The sequence below is a fragment of the Ricinus communis genome, chromosome 6, assembly GCF_019578655.1.
Source record: "Ricinus communis isolate WT05 ecotype wild-type chromosome 6, ASM1957865v1, whole genome shotgun sequence".
Taxonomy (NCBI): domain Eukaryota; kingdom Viridiplantae; phylum Streptophyta; class Magnoliopsida; order Malpighiales; family Euphorbiaceae; genus Ricinus; species Ricinus communis.
Window position 1 is genome coordinate 21,019,466 of NC_063261.1, and position 17,537 is coordinate 21,037,002.

General features: G+C 31.2%; 2 protein-coding genes, 1 long non-coding RNA gene and 2 pseudogenes across 3 annotated transcripts; 3 read left to right on the top strand and 2 right to left on the bottom strand.

The window, feature by feature from the left end:
• The first annotated feature begins 3,544 nt into the window (after positions 1–3,544).
• LOC8259554 (chalcone isomerase-like protein 2) lies at positions 3,545–4,840 on the top strand. Its single transcript, XM_002520824.3, has 5 exons — positions 3,545–3,685; positions 3,777–3,860; positions 3,971–4,126; positions 4,220–4,449; positions 4,548–4,840. Coding segments are annotated over exons 1-5 (633 nt in total). The 5' UTR covers positions 3,545–3,684; the 3' UTR covers positions 4,710–4,840.
• Positions 4,841–5,627: 787 nt separating this feature from the next.
• Positions 5,628–7,075, bottom strand: LOC107261392 (annotated as a pseudogene).
• A 1,346-nt stretch (positions 7,076–8,421) lies between these two features.
• On the top strand, positions 8,422–9,079 carry LOC8259551 (annotated as a pseudogene).
• Positions 9,080–9,393: 314 nt separating this feature from the next.
• LOC125370317 lies at positions 9,394–10,476 on the top strand. Its single transcript, XM_048375343.1, has one exon. It carries the CDS (start codon positions 9,394–9,396, stop codon positions 10,474–10,476), a length of 1,083 nt encoding a protein of 360 aa, XP_048231300.1.
• Positions 10,477–14,220: 3,744 nt separating this feature from the next.
• Positions 14,221–14,971, bottom strand: LOC125370249. The gene is made up of 2 exons (XR_007216220.1): positions 14,695–14,971; positions 14,221–14,613 (listed from the first exon to the last, which is right to left on the bottom strand). It is a non-coding gene; the product is annotated as an uncharacterized LOC125370249 (long non-coding RNA).
• Positions 14,972–17,537: the final 2,566 nt, after the last annotated feature.

The following is a 17,537-nucleotide window of genomic DNA, read 5'->3' on the forward strand; positions in this document are numbered from 1 at the left end:
ATTTATTAAATTGTATCTATCAATTTAATTTTATAATTAAAATAATAATAAAGGCCGTGTAATACATAAATAAATGACTAGTTATAATTAAAGCCACAAACAAAAAAGAAGCCCAAATCAAACTACTATGAGTGAGTTTGGTATAGAATTTAAAAAACACTTTTAAAATTTTCATTTTCATTTTGATCAATTTTTTAAATTTTAAAAATTATTTTTGTAAAAAGCAAGTGAATAGATGCTTTTTCCAAAAACAGGTCTGAGAAAAAAGTTTATAAAAAAATTAAAATTAAATATATTTAATAAAAAAATTTGCAAACCTGTTTTTTAAACACCCTATCGCAATCTCAAACATACCCAAAATGGTTCAGTTCAGTTTAAGTTCTAATCATTGTTCGTATTTGGTTCCATTTGATCTTACTTTTAGAAACTTCGGTTAATTTAGTTTAACTCAAATAATCATAGTTTATTAGTACTTTTGATAGTTGATAGTCGATAATTTATTCATATAAGTGTTTGATAAATATTTTTAGTAGTTGCTGTTAGTTTGTAAAATAACCAATATAGATATGCTTTATATTTAAATTATAATATATAAAAAAATATAAAGAAAAATACTATGGAAAACTATTGTTCATGTGTATAATGCGATTAATATACAACTGTAAAAAGATATTATAACAGAGTATTTAAGTTTTTCTTATCTATATGTATATTTATAAGTTGATCCTAGATATTAGATAAAATTGATAAGTCAATATAAAAATGAAAAAAAAATACTATTTCAGAATTGATTTTGAATAAATATTGATTATTGTAATATTTTTTTCCCTTTTTATGGTTTTGAAATTTTATGATATTATATTTTTGAGGTCTGTGGGAATTTTTTCACATTGTATTGAGAGATGTAGAATATTTGTATTTATTGGCTTGGGGAATTAATTCTCTCAATATCATGTTTTCCCTATTAAGAATTTTATTAAAAAAGAATCTATTATTTATAAAATAAAGATAAATATAAAAATGCATTTGAGATAAACATAAATAAAATCATTGATGTGTTCTGAATAAAAATGAAAAATTACATATTGTAAAAAAAAATAGAATTTAAAGAAAATAATTTTAATAATTAATAAAAAATAATTTCACTAGTTGGCCAAAAGCTCTTAGAAAGAGTTAATTCTATTGACTGTTATTTTAGTTTAAATCGATTAGCAGCAATTGATATTAAATCCTCATCAAATAGATTTTGTTCTGCTATCAAATGTAAATCAACTAACGCAATTAGTCTCAACAATTTAACCATACACTCTGAAGGTGTTTGGTTTAGAGATTTAATGCAGTTGATAGTTGTTTCGTACTGAACAGTTATAAAAGCGTTTGGTAAAAACTTAAAAAAACAGCTGATAGTTGATTTAGTTTCAATTAGCTGCTAATTGTATCAGCTCTATTTGAGAGCTTTTTTTATTAGCTGATAGCTAATTTGATTTTTATTTATTTATTTAGACAATATTATCCTTATTAAAACTTAATAATAATAATTTATTTTAAGTTGATTTCATATAATTAAATTTTTATATTTTATAGTAAATAACTATTATTTTAAAATTATTTTTAATAGTTAAATAATTATAATATTTATAATTATGATATTTGAAATTAAAATTTCTATTAGTAGAACTTAAATTTAAATATCTACTTTTAAAATAATTTTGACGAATATTTCTAATATTAATTGAGCTAAAAAAATTAATTATAATATTTTTAATTATTATAAATTATTGTTATCAATTTATGTCATTAAATATAATATGATAAAATAAAAAATATTTAACAATAAATTAGACCTTCAATAGTTATTTAACATACTAACAACAACCGCTAATAAAATGTTACAAAATAATTTAATTTATCAGCTACCAACTACATTGATCAGCCGAATCAAACAGACTCTCTAATTATATAATAAACTAATGCATAGCCGTTAAGTATAATGTTGTATATAAAATCTATTAATGAATATAGTTATTTATAGTCTTTGTATGCTACGTATATCCGAAATGTTAGATTATATTATCTATTTGTTCAATATATATAGTCATTGGATAGAACAACTATTAAATATTTTGAATAAAGAAACTGTTAAATATTTGAATGAACATAATAGTATTATTTCTTCCTTTTTGAAATTTTAGGATTTATTTATTTTAACTGATATTGATAGCTAAATGCGATTTTACTATCCAAATTAAAATGCCACCTTTAAGATTTAGGAAAATTTACAAAAATATCATAAAATTAATAAAAAATATTATTTTTATTGTGTAGATTTTTAAAAAAAATACTGTTTTTATTTATTCTATGATATGATTATTTTTCAGTTATTTTTTAGTTGTGTTTTTAGTTGTTTTCTGATTGTTTTACCCAAAACAACAAAACAAATAAAAAATCAATCAAAACTGTAAATTTAAAAAAACAAATTAAAAACCATGTTTTTAATATTTTACAACAGTAAAAAAACTGTAAATTTGATAAAAAAGAACATAGATACTTATGATATTTTTCCTAAGATTTATGCTTTGATGTATAAAATTCCTGATCATAGAATATCCAAACATGGAGAATCAGATCTTAAAATTCCTTTAATTCTTTTTTTTTTTGAAAAATCTTTTTTGTATAATAAAGAATTGATTATTAATATTTAAATATAAAAACTATTGAAAATAAGTCCTATGAACTCTTAATTTTTTCTATATTTTTATTTTTCATAAATATTAATAATTTAAGTTTTTTTTTTTTAATTTTATTTTTCAATACAATACAACATAATAGCATGAAATACAGTTAGTAGAATATTTAAAATTTATAATGCATCAATTAAAATCAAAATAGGAATTGGAGTATCCTTAACCCTGAAATAGTGTAATGTACGGACCCTCAAAGGTGAACAGTAATTAGCTCTAATCAGAAAAGTATTTTCTTGAACTCGATTTAGACTAACTAAAGCCGATACAGGATTACAATGTCTCCCACAGCAGAAAAACAATAAATGAAAAAGCAGGAATTTAAAATAATTAATAATTGGAATGGTAGGTAAAACGAACGGTGGCGATGCACATCTCACCACGTGGGTCGTTGGATTATCCCAAAACAATTTCCTTTCATTCTCAAAGTAAACAGCCTCCATAAATTCATTATTTTCTATTTCTATTGCCACAAAATTGCACCAATCTGTAAAAGAAGAAAAAGTTTATAATAATAAAACTTACAAAATTTATATTTAATTTATTATTAGAGAAATTAATTTTAATGCAACATGCAAAATTAACTCATAATAAAAAAAAACCAACATTGAAAAAATAAATAATTAAAAGAAAAGCTTTAGCACGAGGACTAAATGATAAGATAAATTAAAAATAATATTTTTACTTAATTTAATTTTTTATTATATTATTAATCGATAAATGATTTATTATTTTTAAATAATTAAATATATATATATATCAATTATTCAAAATCAAAAGGAAGGTAGTTGGTGGGTGGTTATGCATGGGATTCAACTCCTCCTTACCCACCTAATCCTATCACCTAAGTCACAACAGTTAGACTAATTTTAGCCCAAATAAATACTCTTACATTTTACATATCCCTTCTTCCCAATATCTCTACAGCATACCAAAACCATCCAGTTATTGTCCTCTCTCCCTTTTTCTTTTTCAGCAGTCTGTTTCATCTATCAAACACAGATGCTAATGCTTTTGGTCTCTTCTTATATGCAGTGGGTACTGAAGTGGTTATGGTTCATGATGTCCCTTTTCCTCCACAGATCACAACCCTCAAGCCTTTGTCTCTGCTCGGTCATGGTAAAATAAAATATAAGAATCTGATAGCAATTTTTATGTGTATTCTTTATTCTTGTTAAATCATTTGTATTTGATAGTAATCTCTTTATACTGTTGGCGGGGTGCAACAGGAATCACAGACATTGAAATACACTTTCTCCAGATTAAGTTCACTGCCATTGGAGTTTACCTGGACCCTCAAATCGTGGGGCATTTGCAACAGTGGAAGGGAAAACCTGGAAATCAACTAGCTGAAGATGATGACTTCTTTGATGCTCTTATTGCTGGTAATATTTATGTGTAACGTGGCCTTGATAACTATCCCATAATATATAGAAAGCCTTTGCCCAGATCTGTAACATCTTATTTTATAATTACAGCTCCTGTGGAGAAGTTGCTGAGAGTTGTGGTGATCAAGGAAATTAAAGGATCACAATATGGGGTGCAACTAGAGAGTGCTGTCAGGGACAGGTTGGCAGAAGTTGATAAATATGAAGAAGAGGAAGAAGAAGCCTTGGAGAAAGTTACTGAATTCTTTCAGTCTAAGTTCTTCAAGAAGGACTCCATTATCACTTTTCATTTTCCAGCAACTTCATCACCTACTGCTGAGGTAAAAACTCGAGACTCGAGCATCCTTAATTTAACTTGTTACTAGCTATTAACAATTTTTTCTTTTTCTTTCTCCGGGGATCTGTCACATGAAAACAGATTGTATTTAGCACAGAAGGAAAAGAAGACACCAAGTTGAAGGTGGAAAATGGTAATGTGGTTCAGATGGTCAAGAAATGGTACCTGGGTGGAAATAGGGGTGTCTCTGCTACAACTATATCTTCCCTGGCCTATACTCTTTCTGCTGAATTATCTAAATGAAAATGGTTTCCATCTGTCGTGTGCTCAGTTTGCCACTTCTACTTTACCAATAATATAATTAGACTGAGCCTCCAACTTGTCCTTGTTATGTTTCTTCCTCAATAAAATTTGCGATACATAAGCTTGTTTAATTGTTACTTTTTCCCCCCTCTGTAACCATTCACAGATAAGTATCACCTTATATGCATGGAGAAAACCTTTGAGATATGCATCAAGAAGAAGAAATAAATTACAGTCTTTTATATGATTTTGCAACAGGAAATATGAAATAATAATCTGTTATATGAATTTCATATGTCGGTTAATCATAAACAAAGATCTAAAAAGAAAAACAAATAGAGATGCACTTCAAATTTCAGATTTGATTTCAATTAATTGATCTAGATCTTATCAGCAAATTCTTGTTTCATCCTGCTTTGTAAGAACATCAGGAAATTGTTCAAATGATAGGCAAGGCCAAACCCAATCTTTCTATAATGAAATATCAGAAAGAAGTTCTACGTTCGGAGATGCCACAGAAAAGCAACTGTCATCGAAACAAAACAAATTATTCATTCTTACAGAGAGCATATTCACAAGTTGGAAAACAGAACATATGAAGATGGTGAAGACTTACAGCAAGATGAAATTTCTGCAGCGCAGGAAAAGAATTTACAGAAAGAATTATTGTCTAAGTGAAATAGATTTTAATGTTACAGAACTCCGATATGGAGAGATTTCAGAAATACAATAAAAAGTTTGGCACAGTCAGGAGTACTTTAGAATGGAGATGTTTGAGGGAAGTAGAAGATGCAAGCACAAGAGCTAGCTGCTCAATAATCAGTTTCAAATTTCAAAGATCACATATAATGAACTACTCTTACATCAATCAAGAAGATACAAAAAAAATGGGAGAGAAAAAGAGGAAGAAATCTTTACTGTAAACCAACTTCATTCTTACTTGAATTCCCAATTACACTTTGTAATATCTCTGCCATTATTCAAACTTGCATTCTTACTTGAATGACTTTGACAGCTTACTATTATTATTCAAGAACATATAGTACCATTATATTAACTTTCATACAGAGTGCTAGTTCCAGATTTCTGAAACCATGTTCACTGTTACTAAAAATAAAAATCAGCCTTTTACTTTCACATTCCTCGGTTCAAGTTTCACTGAAGATTGGAGGGTGAAATCTCATAATCTCTTGAGCTACACTCCATGTGTACTTCATCATTTTTATATCACTCCAACTCATGAGTCCTCCATTGCTGCCTCCTTTAGCCTTGGCAATTTCCATTTGCTCTATATATATCATCAAAGCATGTGTCAGGGCTAAGCATTTCCAAGAAAAATTGATTTCTCTTATATATATATATATGTATATATATATATAAACTAGCAAGTAGAACTTGATATTCATTACCTTCAAGAACCTTGTTATGTACCTCAGCATCCTTTAAAAGGTGCCTTACGAGGAAGGTTATAAGACTTGCTGTACTATCATGGCTAGCCAAGACTAAACCAAGGAAAATATTAATAATCAACTCCTCTTGCAAAGGTTCGCTATTTTCATCTCTTAGATTAATGAATCTTGAGATAATGTTTTCTTGGGAGAATACTCTGCCTTCTTCGATTTGCCTTTTCCTGATATCAATAACTTTTGAGAGTCTTTTACATAGTCTGGCTTTAGCTTGCAGTGCTTTATGTAAGACAGTCCCTGGAACATTCAATGGAACCGCCCATACTCCTTTCACATCATTGTAAAATTTTCCAAGAGGATATCTTTCTCTTTACCATCAGGTATTCCAAAAGATATACTGCAAGCGACATCAAATGAAATCTTATTCATCAGCTTCGCGATCTCCACAGATTCCTTGCCATCAAGTTCCTGCAGTAGTATCAATCTACTCAATTCCTGTAATAACAGTTGCACACAAAAAGAGAGGAAAATGCAAACAAGAAGAAAAGAACTACACTGTACGGGAATTTGATCAGTACCTTCAGTAGATGCTGTTGAACTAGTGAATCCATTTCTCTGACATAACTTTGGATGCTTTCAGGATTTAAGCATCCCACCACTGCACCCCTGACAAGCTTATGCAGAGACCCTGAAAGCTCAAAGAGACTATTCTTTCCTAGTATTCTAAGAATAAATCAAAGAATAAAGTGTAACCCCAATTAAAAAGTTCTTGCTATTAATATAGTTGGATAACCCCATAATGCAAATGATTGCTTTTCTGTTTAGTACTTGTAAGTTTCAGTTATCTTGGTCAAAATCCTTTTCAACTCTTGTTAACTGTTTTTATTGCACTATTTGCTTGTGGCTCTATTTTGTACTTCTCAAGCAACTGCTCGACTTCACTTTGAAACTGCACTCCATTGCCTCACAATATATATATATATATATGTATATAATTTCTTTAATAAAAAATTGCAGTTCAACTTGTTGTATTTAAAAAATATTTATAAGCCGGTCAATTTTAATATTCTTCAAACTATTTTATTAACATGTGCCAAGTTTGTTAATGTAATATAATATAACATTAACCTTTCTTTATATATAAAATAATTTCATGTTATTCTAATAGTAGATGTAGAATCCTTATAAATTATAACAGAGCGGAAGCTTTAATGAAAAAGATATCATGAAAAATTAAGATTCAACATTTTATTAGTTTGTTGATTCACACACGAATATCAAGTAAATAGGCATCATAATTTGTTGATTCAAATAAATATCAAAAATTGGAGAATGAAGAGAAATCTATCTCTTAAAGAATTTATATTAATCTCAATAATCATTTGATACACTAATTTTGCTTATATATGTATTTATAAGATGTGTAAAATAACTTTAACATTTTTAAACTATATACCATAAATTAACTTAACAAAAATTTTAAAATCTCTTACGATTTCTATATCAAGTTTAATAACATATACCGCTAATTACTATTAATGCATTTTATCCCATCATTTCAAGAATTTTAAGACTTTCTGCTCTCCATCATATTAGATATTCTATTAATGTATATCTAACTAATCTGGAGTATGTGGGGTAAACACTGTCTCAACAATTGAATTCAAAGCATTAGTTAAATTAAAAAAAAACCCTTACCATCTCATCTATATGCTTTGGGCCACTAGTCTATTTTAAATTGTTAGCCAAAAGATATTTAAACTATTAAAATTCTACCAATTAAAAAGTTTTATCAATTAATTTATTTTAAATTATTTTTATTTCCCATATCATTTTTTATCTTTAAAAGGAAAATTTAACTCATAAATAATACTTCATATCATAAATATAATAATTAAGCTCTTTTATTTTAGGCCTAACGAAATATAGATTTATATCTTTTCAAAAGAAAAAACAATATTATAGATTTATATAATTACAGTCCATAATGATTAGTCTCTGTAAGAAAATGAACTTGATTATCTTTTGACTTTAGCTTATTTTGATCACGAGCTTTGTAAGTTTCCTTATATACTATATCGCAAAACAACAATTATTTCATCCAATCCAGAGGTGAATAATCAGAAAATTAACTAAACTTTGAGGGGAAAAAATAATAATTATATTGATGAATTTGAAGTTGGCCGTGCAAGCCGGTTTCTTTGTTTTAATAACAAAACAACCATTGACAATCCTGGTTTCTTTCCCTTTCTACCTATATATTATGTACAGTCAATATAATCAAGTATTCTTTTGCAAACTCCAGAATGGAATTCCCTATTTACTTTAAGGTCCCATCTTTTGAATCCCCAATTACTGTTCTTCTGACATTAGTTGCCCTTGTTGCTGCATACTATGAACTCAAAACTTCACAGCTTCATGTCAAACAACTTCCTCCAGGTTCATTCGGATTTCCTCTTTTTGGAGAATCTACAAGCTTTGTAAGAGCACAGAAACATGACAATGGATACAGAAACGTGTTAAAAACTACGGGCCGATATTCAAGACATGACCGGCCAAGCTGGCAATCGATTTGTTTTCAATGGAGGTGACGATGGGATTTCTTTCCAACAACCAAAGACTGGTGTTAGAATACTAGGAAAGGACAGTCTCTTTGAGCTTTCAGGGTCTCTGCATAAACTTATCAGGGGTGCAATAGTGGGTTGCTTAAATCCTGAAAGTATCCGAAGGTATGTCAGCGAAATGGATTCACTAGTCCAACAGCATTTACCGAAGGTACTGCTTGAATACTCATAAGTGCAGTTCTTTCCTTTTGTGTGCATTTGCTATTAAGAAGAGTTGAGTGGATTGATATTACTGCAGGAATTTGATGGCAAGGATTCCCTGGAGATTGTGAAACTGATGAAGAAGATTTCATTTCAATGTTGTTTGCAGTATATTTTGTGGAATAAGTTAGAAAAGTAATGCAGAATTATTTAAGTATTTACGTGTCTTATTAATTTACTTAGTCAAATAAATTAGCTATTGAAAGTCCTAGTCTAAATGAGTCAGTTAGTAGTGGTCTTATTTTCGGAGTCTTTTTCTGTTAGTAGGTTGCTTCCTTTATTTTGTAAGACTGTTATTTCTCTAGTTGTATTTAAGAAGCATTTGGATTCAATAAAGATAATCACTTCAGCTGCTACTTTTCTTCTGCTATTGCTATAATTTTCTGTTTTAAACACACTTATTTTTATCATCTGGTATCAGAGCCTCCACTGAGACTTTGAGTTTTTTTTGTGATGGCAAGTAGCAGCATGTCGAATGGAGTGAACATTTCCCAACCAACAATACCGATTTTTAACGGTAGCAACTATGATGTTTGGAGTACGAAGATGAAAAGTCCCTTCATTTCCCAAGATCTATGGGATTTGGTAGAGAAAGGCTACAACGATGAAGGTGTAACGGCCGATGCTTTGAAGGACATGCGAAAGAAGGATGCGAAAGCTCTCTTCTTCATTCAACAAGGAGTGGATGATGCTGTTTTTTCTTCTCGAATTTCTGCTGCAACAAAAGCAAAAGAAGCATGGGATGCTCTCATGAATGGGTATCAAGGCACAACAAAGGTACTCACTGTCAAGCTACAAACACTTCGTAGAAAGTTTGAAAGCTTCAAAATGAAGGATGGGGAGAGTATAGATGATTATTCCAACAATCTCATGGGCATAGTCAATCAAATGAGGAAGTACGGAGAAAATATTGTTGATCAGAAGGTTGTTGAGAAATTGTTGCGAAGTTTGACTCAGAAGTATGATTCTGCGGTGTCGGCGATAGAGGAATCCAGAGACTTAACAGTCTTGACAATTGATGAATTACTGGGTTCCTTACAATCCCATGAAGATAGATACAAAAGCTATGAGGAGAGCTCTTTGGAAAAGGCATTTCAAAATAAACTGAGATTTTCAAATGACCATGAGGGTGGCAGTAGCAACACGAATCGTGGAGGTTATTCTTCTCGTGGAAAAAGAGGAGGTAGAGGAGCTAGAGGAGGTGGACACTCAGGTGACAAAAATCAACAATCTCAAGGCGAAGGTGAAACTCAAAACCGTAAGTTCAAGTGTTATTATTGTGACAAAATTGGTCATATTGAAAGGTATTGCCGTATAAAAGAGAGAGATGAAAAGCAAGCAAATTTTGTTGAAGAAAAGGATAAAGATGAGCCTGAATGTTTATTTCTTGCTTGCTTTACTACTAATGTTTGCTCTTCAGATGTATGGTATATGGATAGTGGTTGTAGCAGTCATATGACAGCAAATTTGGAGGCATTTATTACCTTGGATAGGTCAGTCAGAACAAGTGTGAAGACGGTGATGTACAATCCGTGAAGGAAAGGGAGTAGTGAAGCTGAATTCTTGCGGAGGCAGCTGCATCAAAGACGTGCTTTATACTCTAGATTTAGACTCCAACTTGTTGAGTGTTGGGCAATTTTTAAGAGAAGGCTACTCATTACTCTTTGAAGATTTATCATGCTCTGTTTTTATAGATAGAAGTAAGGATAAGTTGCTGCTCAAGGTCACGATGGCAAAAAATAATATGTTTCTTATCAATTCGAGTGATGAGAATCAAGCCCTTGCTGTCTCAGTAAATAATGACACTTGGATATGGCATCACAGATATGGTCACTTGAATTTCAATTGCTTAAAGTTGATGTTTGATCAAGATTTAGTGGATGGATTGCCCTTCATTCAGCATGAAAATGATGTGTGTGAAAGTTGTGCACTTGGGAAACAACACAAAGAGTCCTTTCCGAAAGGGCATGCGAGGAGAGCTACAAAACCTCTTGAGTTGGTTCATACCGATGTTTGCGGCCCAATGCAAACTCCATCTCTTGATAATAACATATATTTTCTTATGTTTGTTGATGATTATAGCAGGATGACATGGGTGTATTTTCTTAAGCATAAATCAGATGTGCTGTCTTTTTTTAAAATATTCAAGTCTCTTATTGAAAAGCAAAGCGGGTATGAGTTGCAGACACTACGAACAGATCGTGGTGGTGAAATTTTGTCCAATGCTTTCACCAAACTTTATGAAGATTGTGGAGTTTGGAGGCAACTAACAGTAAGCTATACACCCTAGCAAAATAGAGTCGAGGAAAGGAAGAACAGAAGCCTTGTCGAGATGGCAAAATGCATGCTAAAAGCAAAAAGTCTTCCAAAGTACCTATGGGCTGAAGCAGTGCACACGACAGCCTATATCTTGAACAGAAGTCCAACAACAGCGTTGCAAAATCTAACACCATTCGAAGCATGGAATGGATGGAAGCCTAAGGTAACCCATTTTAAAGTTTTTGGATGCATTTCGTATGTTCATACTCCATCACAACAACAGAGTAAACTTGATGATAACAGTGTTAAATGCATCTTTATAGGTTATAGTCTTAATACCAAAGGCTATCGTTTTTATGATCCAATTGCTAAAAAGCTTATCATTAGTCGTCATGCTTTGTTTGATGAGAAAAATGCATGGAATTGGGATGAGAAACAGGGCTGTCCAGAATTTTTTCAAATAAAGGAAATGGATAAACAAGAAATTGATGCTGGTGATGGTGGTCAGAGTTCAGGTTCTTCAACGTCTTCAACAAACTCATCCAGTCCGATGAATTCAACACCAACAAATTCTTCTAGTTCTGAAGGTGGCACATCATCAAGCGGATCTTCTACACCTCCAAGAAAATGGGGTTCATTGCTCGAAATTTATCAAAGAACAGAAAGGAGTTTACGTGCTCAGATTGAAGAACCAAATTGCTTTGAAGATGCTATGGTTTCAAAGGAATAGTTCACTGCGATGGATGCAGAAATGTAGTCTTTGGAAAGAAATCAAACGTGGGAGTTAGTTGAATTACCTGAAAATAAGAAAGTGGTTGGGTTAAAATGGGTTTATAAACTCAAATTTAATCCTGATGGCACAATTCAGAAACACAAAGCAAGATTGGTGGCTCGTGGATACATGCAAAAAGAAGGTATTGATTTTGAGGAAACATTTTCTCCAATAGCTAGATTTGACACTATTAGAATTATTTTTGCTATTGCTGCTCATTACAAGTGGAGTGTGTGTCAATTTGATGTGAAATCAGCATTTTTGAATGGTGTTTTGGATGAGGAAGTATTTGTGGAGCAGCCAAGAGGGTATGAAGTCAAAGGCGAAGAAAACAAAGTCTATCGCCTCAAAAAAGCTTTATATGGGCTGAAGCAAGCTCCAAGAGCCTGGTACGAAAGAATTGATGGGCATTTCACAAAAATAATTTTGAAAGAAGCGCAAGTGAACCAACTTTGTATGTAAAGGCAAACGAAGCTGGAGAGGTACTCATTGTTTGTCTTTAGTAGATGATTTGGTGTATACTAGTAATAGTGCTAACATGATTGCTGAATTTAAAAAGCTTATGATTGATGAGTTTGATATGACTGACATAGGATTGATGAGTTACTTTTCGGGGTTAGAAGTGCATCAATGTGCTACTGGAATTTTTGTTTCTCAACAAAAATATGTGAGAGATATTCTCGAAAGGCTAAAATTGCAGGACTGTAATCCTGTCAAGACTCCTATGGTTACAAATCAAAAGTTCAGTATTCATGATGGAGAAGAAAAGGCTGATGCAAGTGTTTATCGTAGCTTAATTGGGAGCTTGCTTTATCTCACTAACACTAGGCCGAACATTTTACAAGCTACAAGTCTACTGTTAAGGTTTATGCAAAGTCCAAGTATGGTGCACTATGGGGCAGCAAAAAGAATTTTGTGATACCTAAAGGGAACAAGCACTTATGGTCTTTGGTACAGTGGTGATAATATGAAATTGAGTGGTTTCTCGGATAGCGATTGGGCAGGTTTAATTGATGATCGAAGAAGTACTTCAGGTTACATTTTCAGTCTTGGTTCAAGTGCAATATCATGGAGTTCCAGGAAGCAGACCTCTACAGCTCTTTCGTCATCGGAAGCTGAGTACATGGCTGTAACATCAGCGGCATGCCAGGCAGTGTGGTTACAGCGAATTCTGAAGGATGTGAAGCAAGAGCAAACTGTGACTACAATCTTCTGCGACAATCAATCCACCATTGCCATGACTAAGAAACCTGTTTTTCATAGTCGAACAAGGCACATTGAGACGCGTCATCACTTCATCAGAGAATTGGTAGGAAAATGATGTATTGAGATTGCATATTGCAATATAGATGAGCAACAAGCTGATATGTTCACAAAGCCTCTCTCTTTGGCCAAATTTAAAAAATTCAGGCATTTGATTGGTGTTATGGACTTCTGCATTAAGGGGGACTGTTAGAAAAGTAATGCAGAATTATTTAAGTATTTACGTGTCTTGTTAATTTACTTAGTCAAATAAATTAGCTATTGAAAGTCCTAGTCTAAATGAGTCAGTTAGTAGTGGTCTTATTTTCGGAGTCTTTTTCTGTTAGTAGGTTGCTTCCTTTATTTTGTAAGACTGTTATTTCTCTAGTTGTATTTAAGAAGCATTTGGATTCAATAAAAATAATCACTTCAGTTGCTACTTTTCTTCTGCTATTGCTATAATTTTATGTTTTAAACATACTTATTTTTATCAGCCTGATGGTAAAGAGCAAGACATACTCTTAGAAGATTTTACGATGATGGTGAAAGGAATATGGGCGATTCCATTGAATGTTCCAGGGACTATCTTACATAGAGACTGCAAGCTAAAGCTAGAATATGTAAAAGACTCTCAGAAGTTATTGATATCAGGAAAAGGCAAATCATAGAAGGCAAAGGAGACTCCCAAGAAAACATATTCTCAAGCCTTCTTAATCTAAGAGATGAAAATGGCAAACCTTTGCAAGAGGAGTTGATTCTTAATATTTTTCCTTGGTCCAGTCTTGGCTAGCCATGATACTACGGCAAATCTTATGACCTTCCTCTTCAGGGACCTTTCAAAGGATGTTGAGGTACATAACAAGGTGCTAGTGTTGGGTTTATGAAGAAGAAGAAGATGCACATTTAAAAGAAAAAAATTCAATTTTCTTTCGAAATGCTTAATCCTGGCACATGCTTTAATGTTATATGATAGAGCAAATGAAAGTTGCCAAGGCTAAAAGAGGCAGTAATGGAGAATTCATGAGTTGGATTGATATAAAAATGATGTATACGTGGAATGTCGCTCAAGAGATTATGAGATTTCACCCTCCAGTTTTTGGAAAGTTTCGCCTAACAACCAGAGACATTAGCTTTGGTGAATTTCATATTCCCAAAGGATGCCAGGTGCATCCGATTTGTACTGAAAATAAATGCTTTAAACTACTTATGCAGGTAAATATTTGTAATTAAACCTTAATTAGCTCTTGAAATACAGCTTTTGCGGGTGGCTTCAAGTACACATATGGACGAGACCATCTTTGAAGATCCAGACAAGATTGATCCCTCAAGGTTCGATACGCCATCGAAACTATCCCCTCGGTTCACATACATCCCATTCGGAGCAGGGCCAAGGATCTGTCCTGGTACAGAATTTGCAAGGGTTGAATCACAACTGGGAATCCACCATTTGATTACAGAATATCAGTGGACAGAAGTGATACCTGATGAACCTGTAACTCGTGCCCCGATACCCTATCCAGCCATGGGGCTTCCGCTGAAACTTGAGCCGGAAAATGTGAAAATAGAAGGCTAATTTTATTTTGAATAACAATGACCATAGTTTCAGGATTTTGGAGCTACCACTCCGAACGAAAGTTAATGGTACCTTATGAATTATACTGTTTGGTAAGCTGTCAAGTCATTCAAGTAAGAATTGTAGTTGTTGATTTTTGAGTAATGACAGAGAAATCTGAAGATTGAAACGCAGTCGTCAATTATTGGAAAATCTGCATGTAATAGACACTCTTCATTCAAGTTATGAACAAGCACTCTTTCAATCACACTTTGCTTTTGAACATGGATTAATTACTTACATTAGATACTAGTTGTTTCTCCAGGTACACGTGAATATTAGTAGTTTTACTCCTTTATATCTCTTTCTCCTATAAATTTTATATGCATTAATTCCAAGATTAAAAAAAAATCCTACTTAATTTCATTATTATACAATATTTTTTACAATTTTAATTAATAATAATATTAAATAAGAACATAAACTAATAAATATAAATAATATATTTATTTAAAATATTGTTTCGGTTGATATGTTCATCAATCAAGTTAATAATTTTAAAAATAAAATTAAAAAATATGATAAAAATACAAAATAAAATAAAATTGAAGAGTATATTATCTTTAACTATACATAATCTATTTTTAAATTACCTATTCAAGTTTAAAATTTTAAATAATTAATTAAAAATAAGACATATAGTTCAAATAATATTTTTTATTTCAAGTATTTAGCTAAAAGTTTTTTTGATTAATCACATTTTATGTCTCAATGATCGAATTGCCTCCTTTGATACTTTATGGACCAAGTTGATATTTAGTCGCTCAAATAAAATAAAACTCAATTACATGATAAATTTATGACCGTTTAAGAATCAATTAAATAGAAATATGCATTCTTATATCATTCAATTAAAATTTTATCTTATTAAATATTAGCTACAAATACAACGTTTGGATAAAGTAAAAAGTAATCAAATTATCACTTCAAGACACTATATCTACAATATTTGATCTATTATATTGGTGACCTTCTAGACCATAATATTTTTAATATATTTTTTTACATGCGATGCACGTTAGTTTAATATTTTAACTCGTTATTATTTATATTGAAATATCCTATGGTAACCAAGAAGGGAGAATGAATTGGTTATTAATAAAGATCAATTTCAATTAAAAACTTTTGCTTTGAAAGAGTTGAATATTAGAACCAATATTTGTAGAAGTAATTAACCAATTCAACATGAGAATGCAAGCTGTAAGATAAATACAATTAAAATAAAAGAGTTTAGGGAAGAGAAAATCAAATTCAACAGTTTATAGTGATTTGGCCAATTTTCTGCCTACATCCACTCATCAAGCTTTATTTGAGATTTTCACTACAATGATCCTTTTACGGGTGTAAGATCAAACATAAGTATTTCTGAGCTCACACTTAAACTTCTTACAAGTGTTTTAATATCTAACATTTAAAACCCAAGTGTTTTTTATGACTAACACTCTAACTTAATCTAAGATTTTCAATCTTAGTTACAAGAGCAATTAATCCTTTATACAAGTGCTCAACCTAATCATTTTGAATTTTGGATATAGAATCAATCACTCAACTACCAAAAGATTTAAACCCTCTCTTGAATCTTCAATACAAGATGAATTTCATGGAAAATAGAGGTTGTTAATAGATATAACAAATAGAAGGCTCAAGTAAATGCTTCTGCTTAACCTAGAACAAGTAGAAATGAAATTTAAATACTTCTAGGTAAAATAGAGACGTTACACTCTCATTAAATGCAAATATAGTCGTTTCAACAACTTTCTTAAATGCAGGTTCATGAGATGGAACAATCCTTCATGGCCATAAAGCATCAACGCAAAAGACCAATTTGAAAATTGGAACTCATCATGGCTGTGAACAATCTTCATTGCTAGAAACTTTTATTCACGGTTGGAAACTTTAACTTTTACAACTGACAATTTTTATTCATGCATGTAGAGTTCATGCATATGCAAGTATGCAAATCCACAACACAACAATTAAATGGCAAAGAGAAGAGAGCGATCTGCCCACCCAAGGCTGCTTTAATTTTAAGAGAATCCTCTCCACTTTCTTGAACAGGAAAATAAAAATCAAGGGAATCCTAATCCTCCCTTTATGATAATTATAAGGTTTTGAAAAGGAAAAGAAAAGTTTCCCAGTTTGAAGTAAGGGAACCTTTACTAAACCCATACATGCATTATCCAGACAAAGCATAAATGCATATTATCCATTCTTCTTCTTTATATATATATAAATACACACAGACACACACATTTATGCTTTGTTTGAATAAAATCTTCCCATCATATTCTAGCTTTCTGAGCACACTAGGGATGTTGGTACTTCAAGTACAAAATGGTCCTTGTACATGTATTCTTATTCACAAAAATACTCTAATTACTAAAGAATATCATAATTTCTATTTTTCTTTTTCTATAAAGTTAATGACCATCAAAGATAATCAAGTAGAATATGTTGACCACATCATGCTTGATTCAATTATAGTACTAATAGGATTAGAAATACTATTGAAAAATAATTCTATTTTTAAGTTAAAATAAGAAAAATTAACAGAATAAGTAAATATCCTCAAATATAATATATTAAATAAGATCAATTGAAGTACTAAAATTGTCTTATTTTGAATAAATAAGATAGGATCTCAAACTTTATATAAAAAAAAAAAAACACGGCCACATATATAATTTATATAAAGTTTATTTCCTTTGTATA

Bases quoted from the DNA above. Each gene is read 5' to 3' on its own strand.
- LOC8259554 (XM_002520824.3), top strand. The intron at 4,127-4,219 runs GTAATATTTATG...TTATAATTACAG, and splicing joins CTTTGATGCTCTTATTGCTG to CTCCTGTGGAGAAGTTGCTG. The intron at 4,450-4,547 runs GTAAAAACTCGA...ACATGAAAACAG, and splicing joins CTTCATCACCTACTGCTGAG to ATTGTATTTAGCACAGAAGG.
- LOC125370317 (XM_048375343.1), top strand. From the start codon at position 9,394: ATGGCAAGTAGCAGCATGTCGAATGGAGTGAACATTTCCCAACCAACA.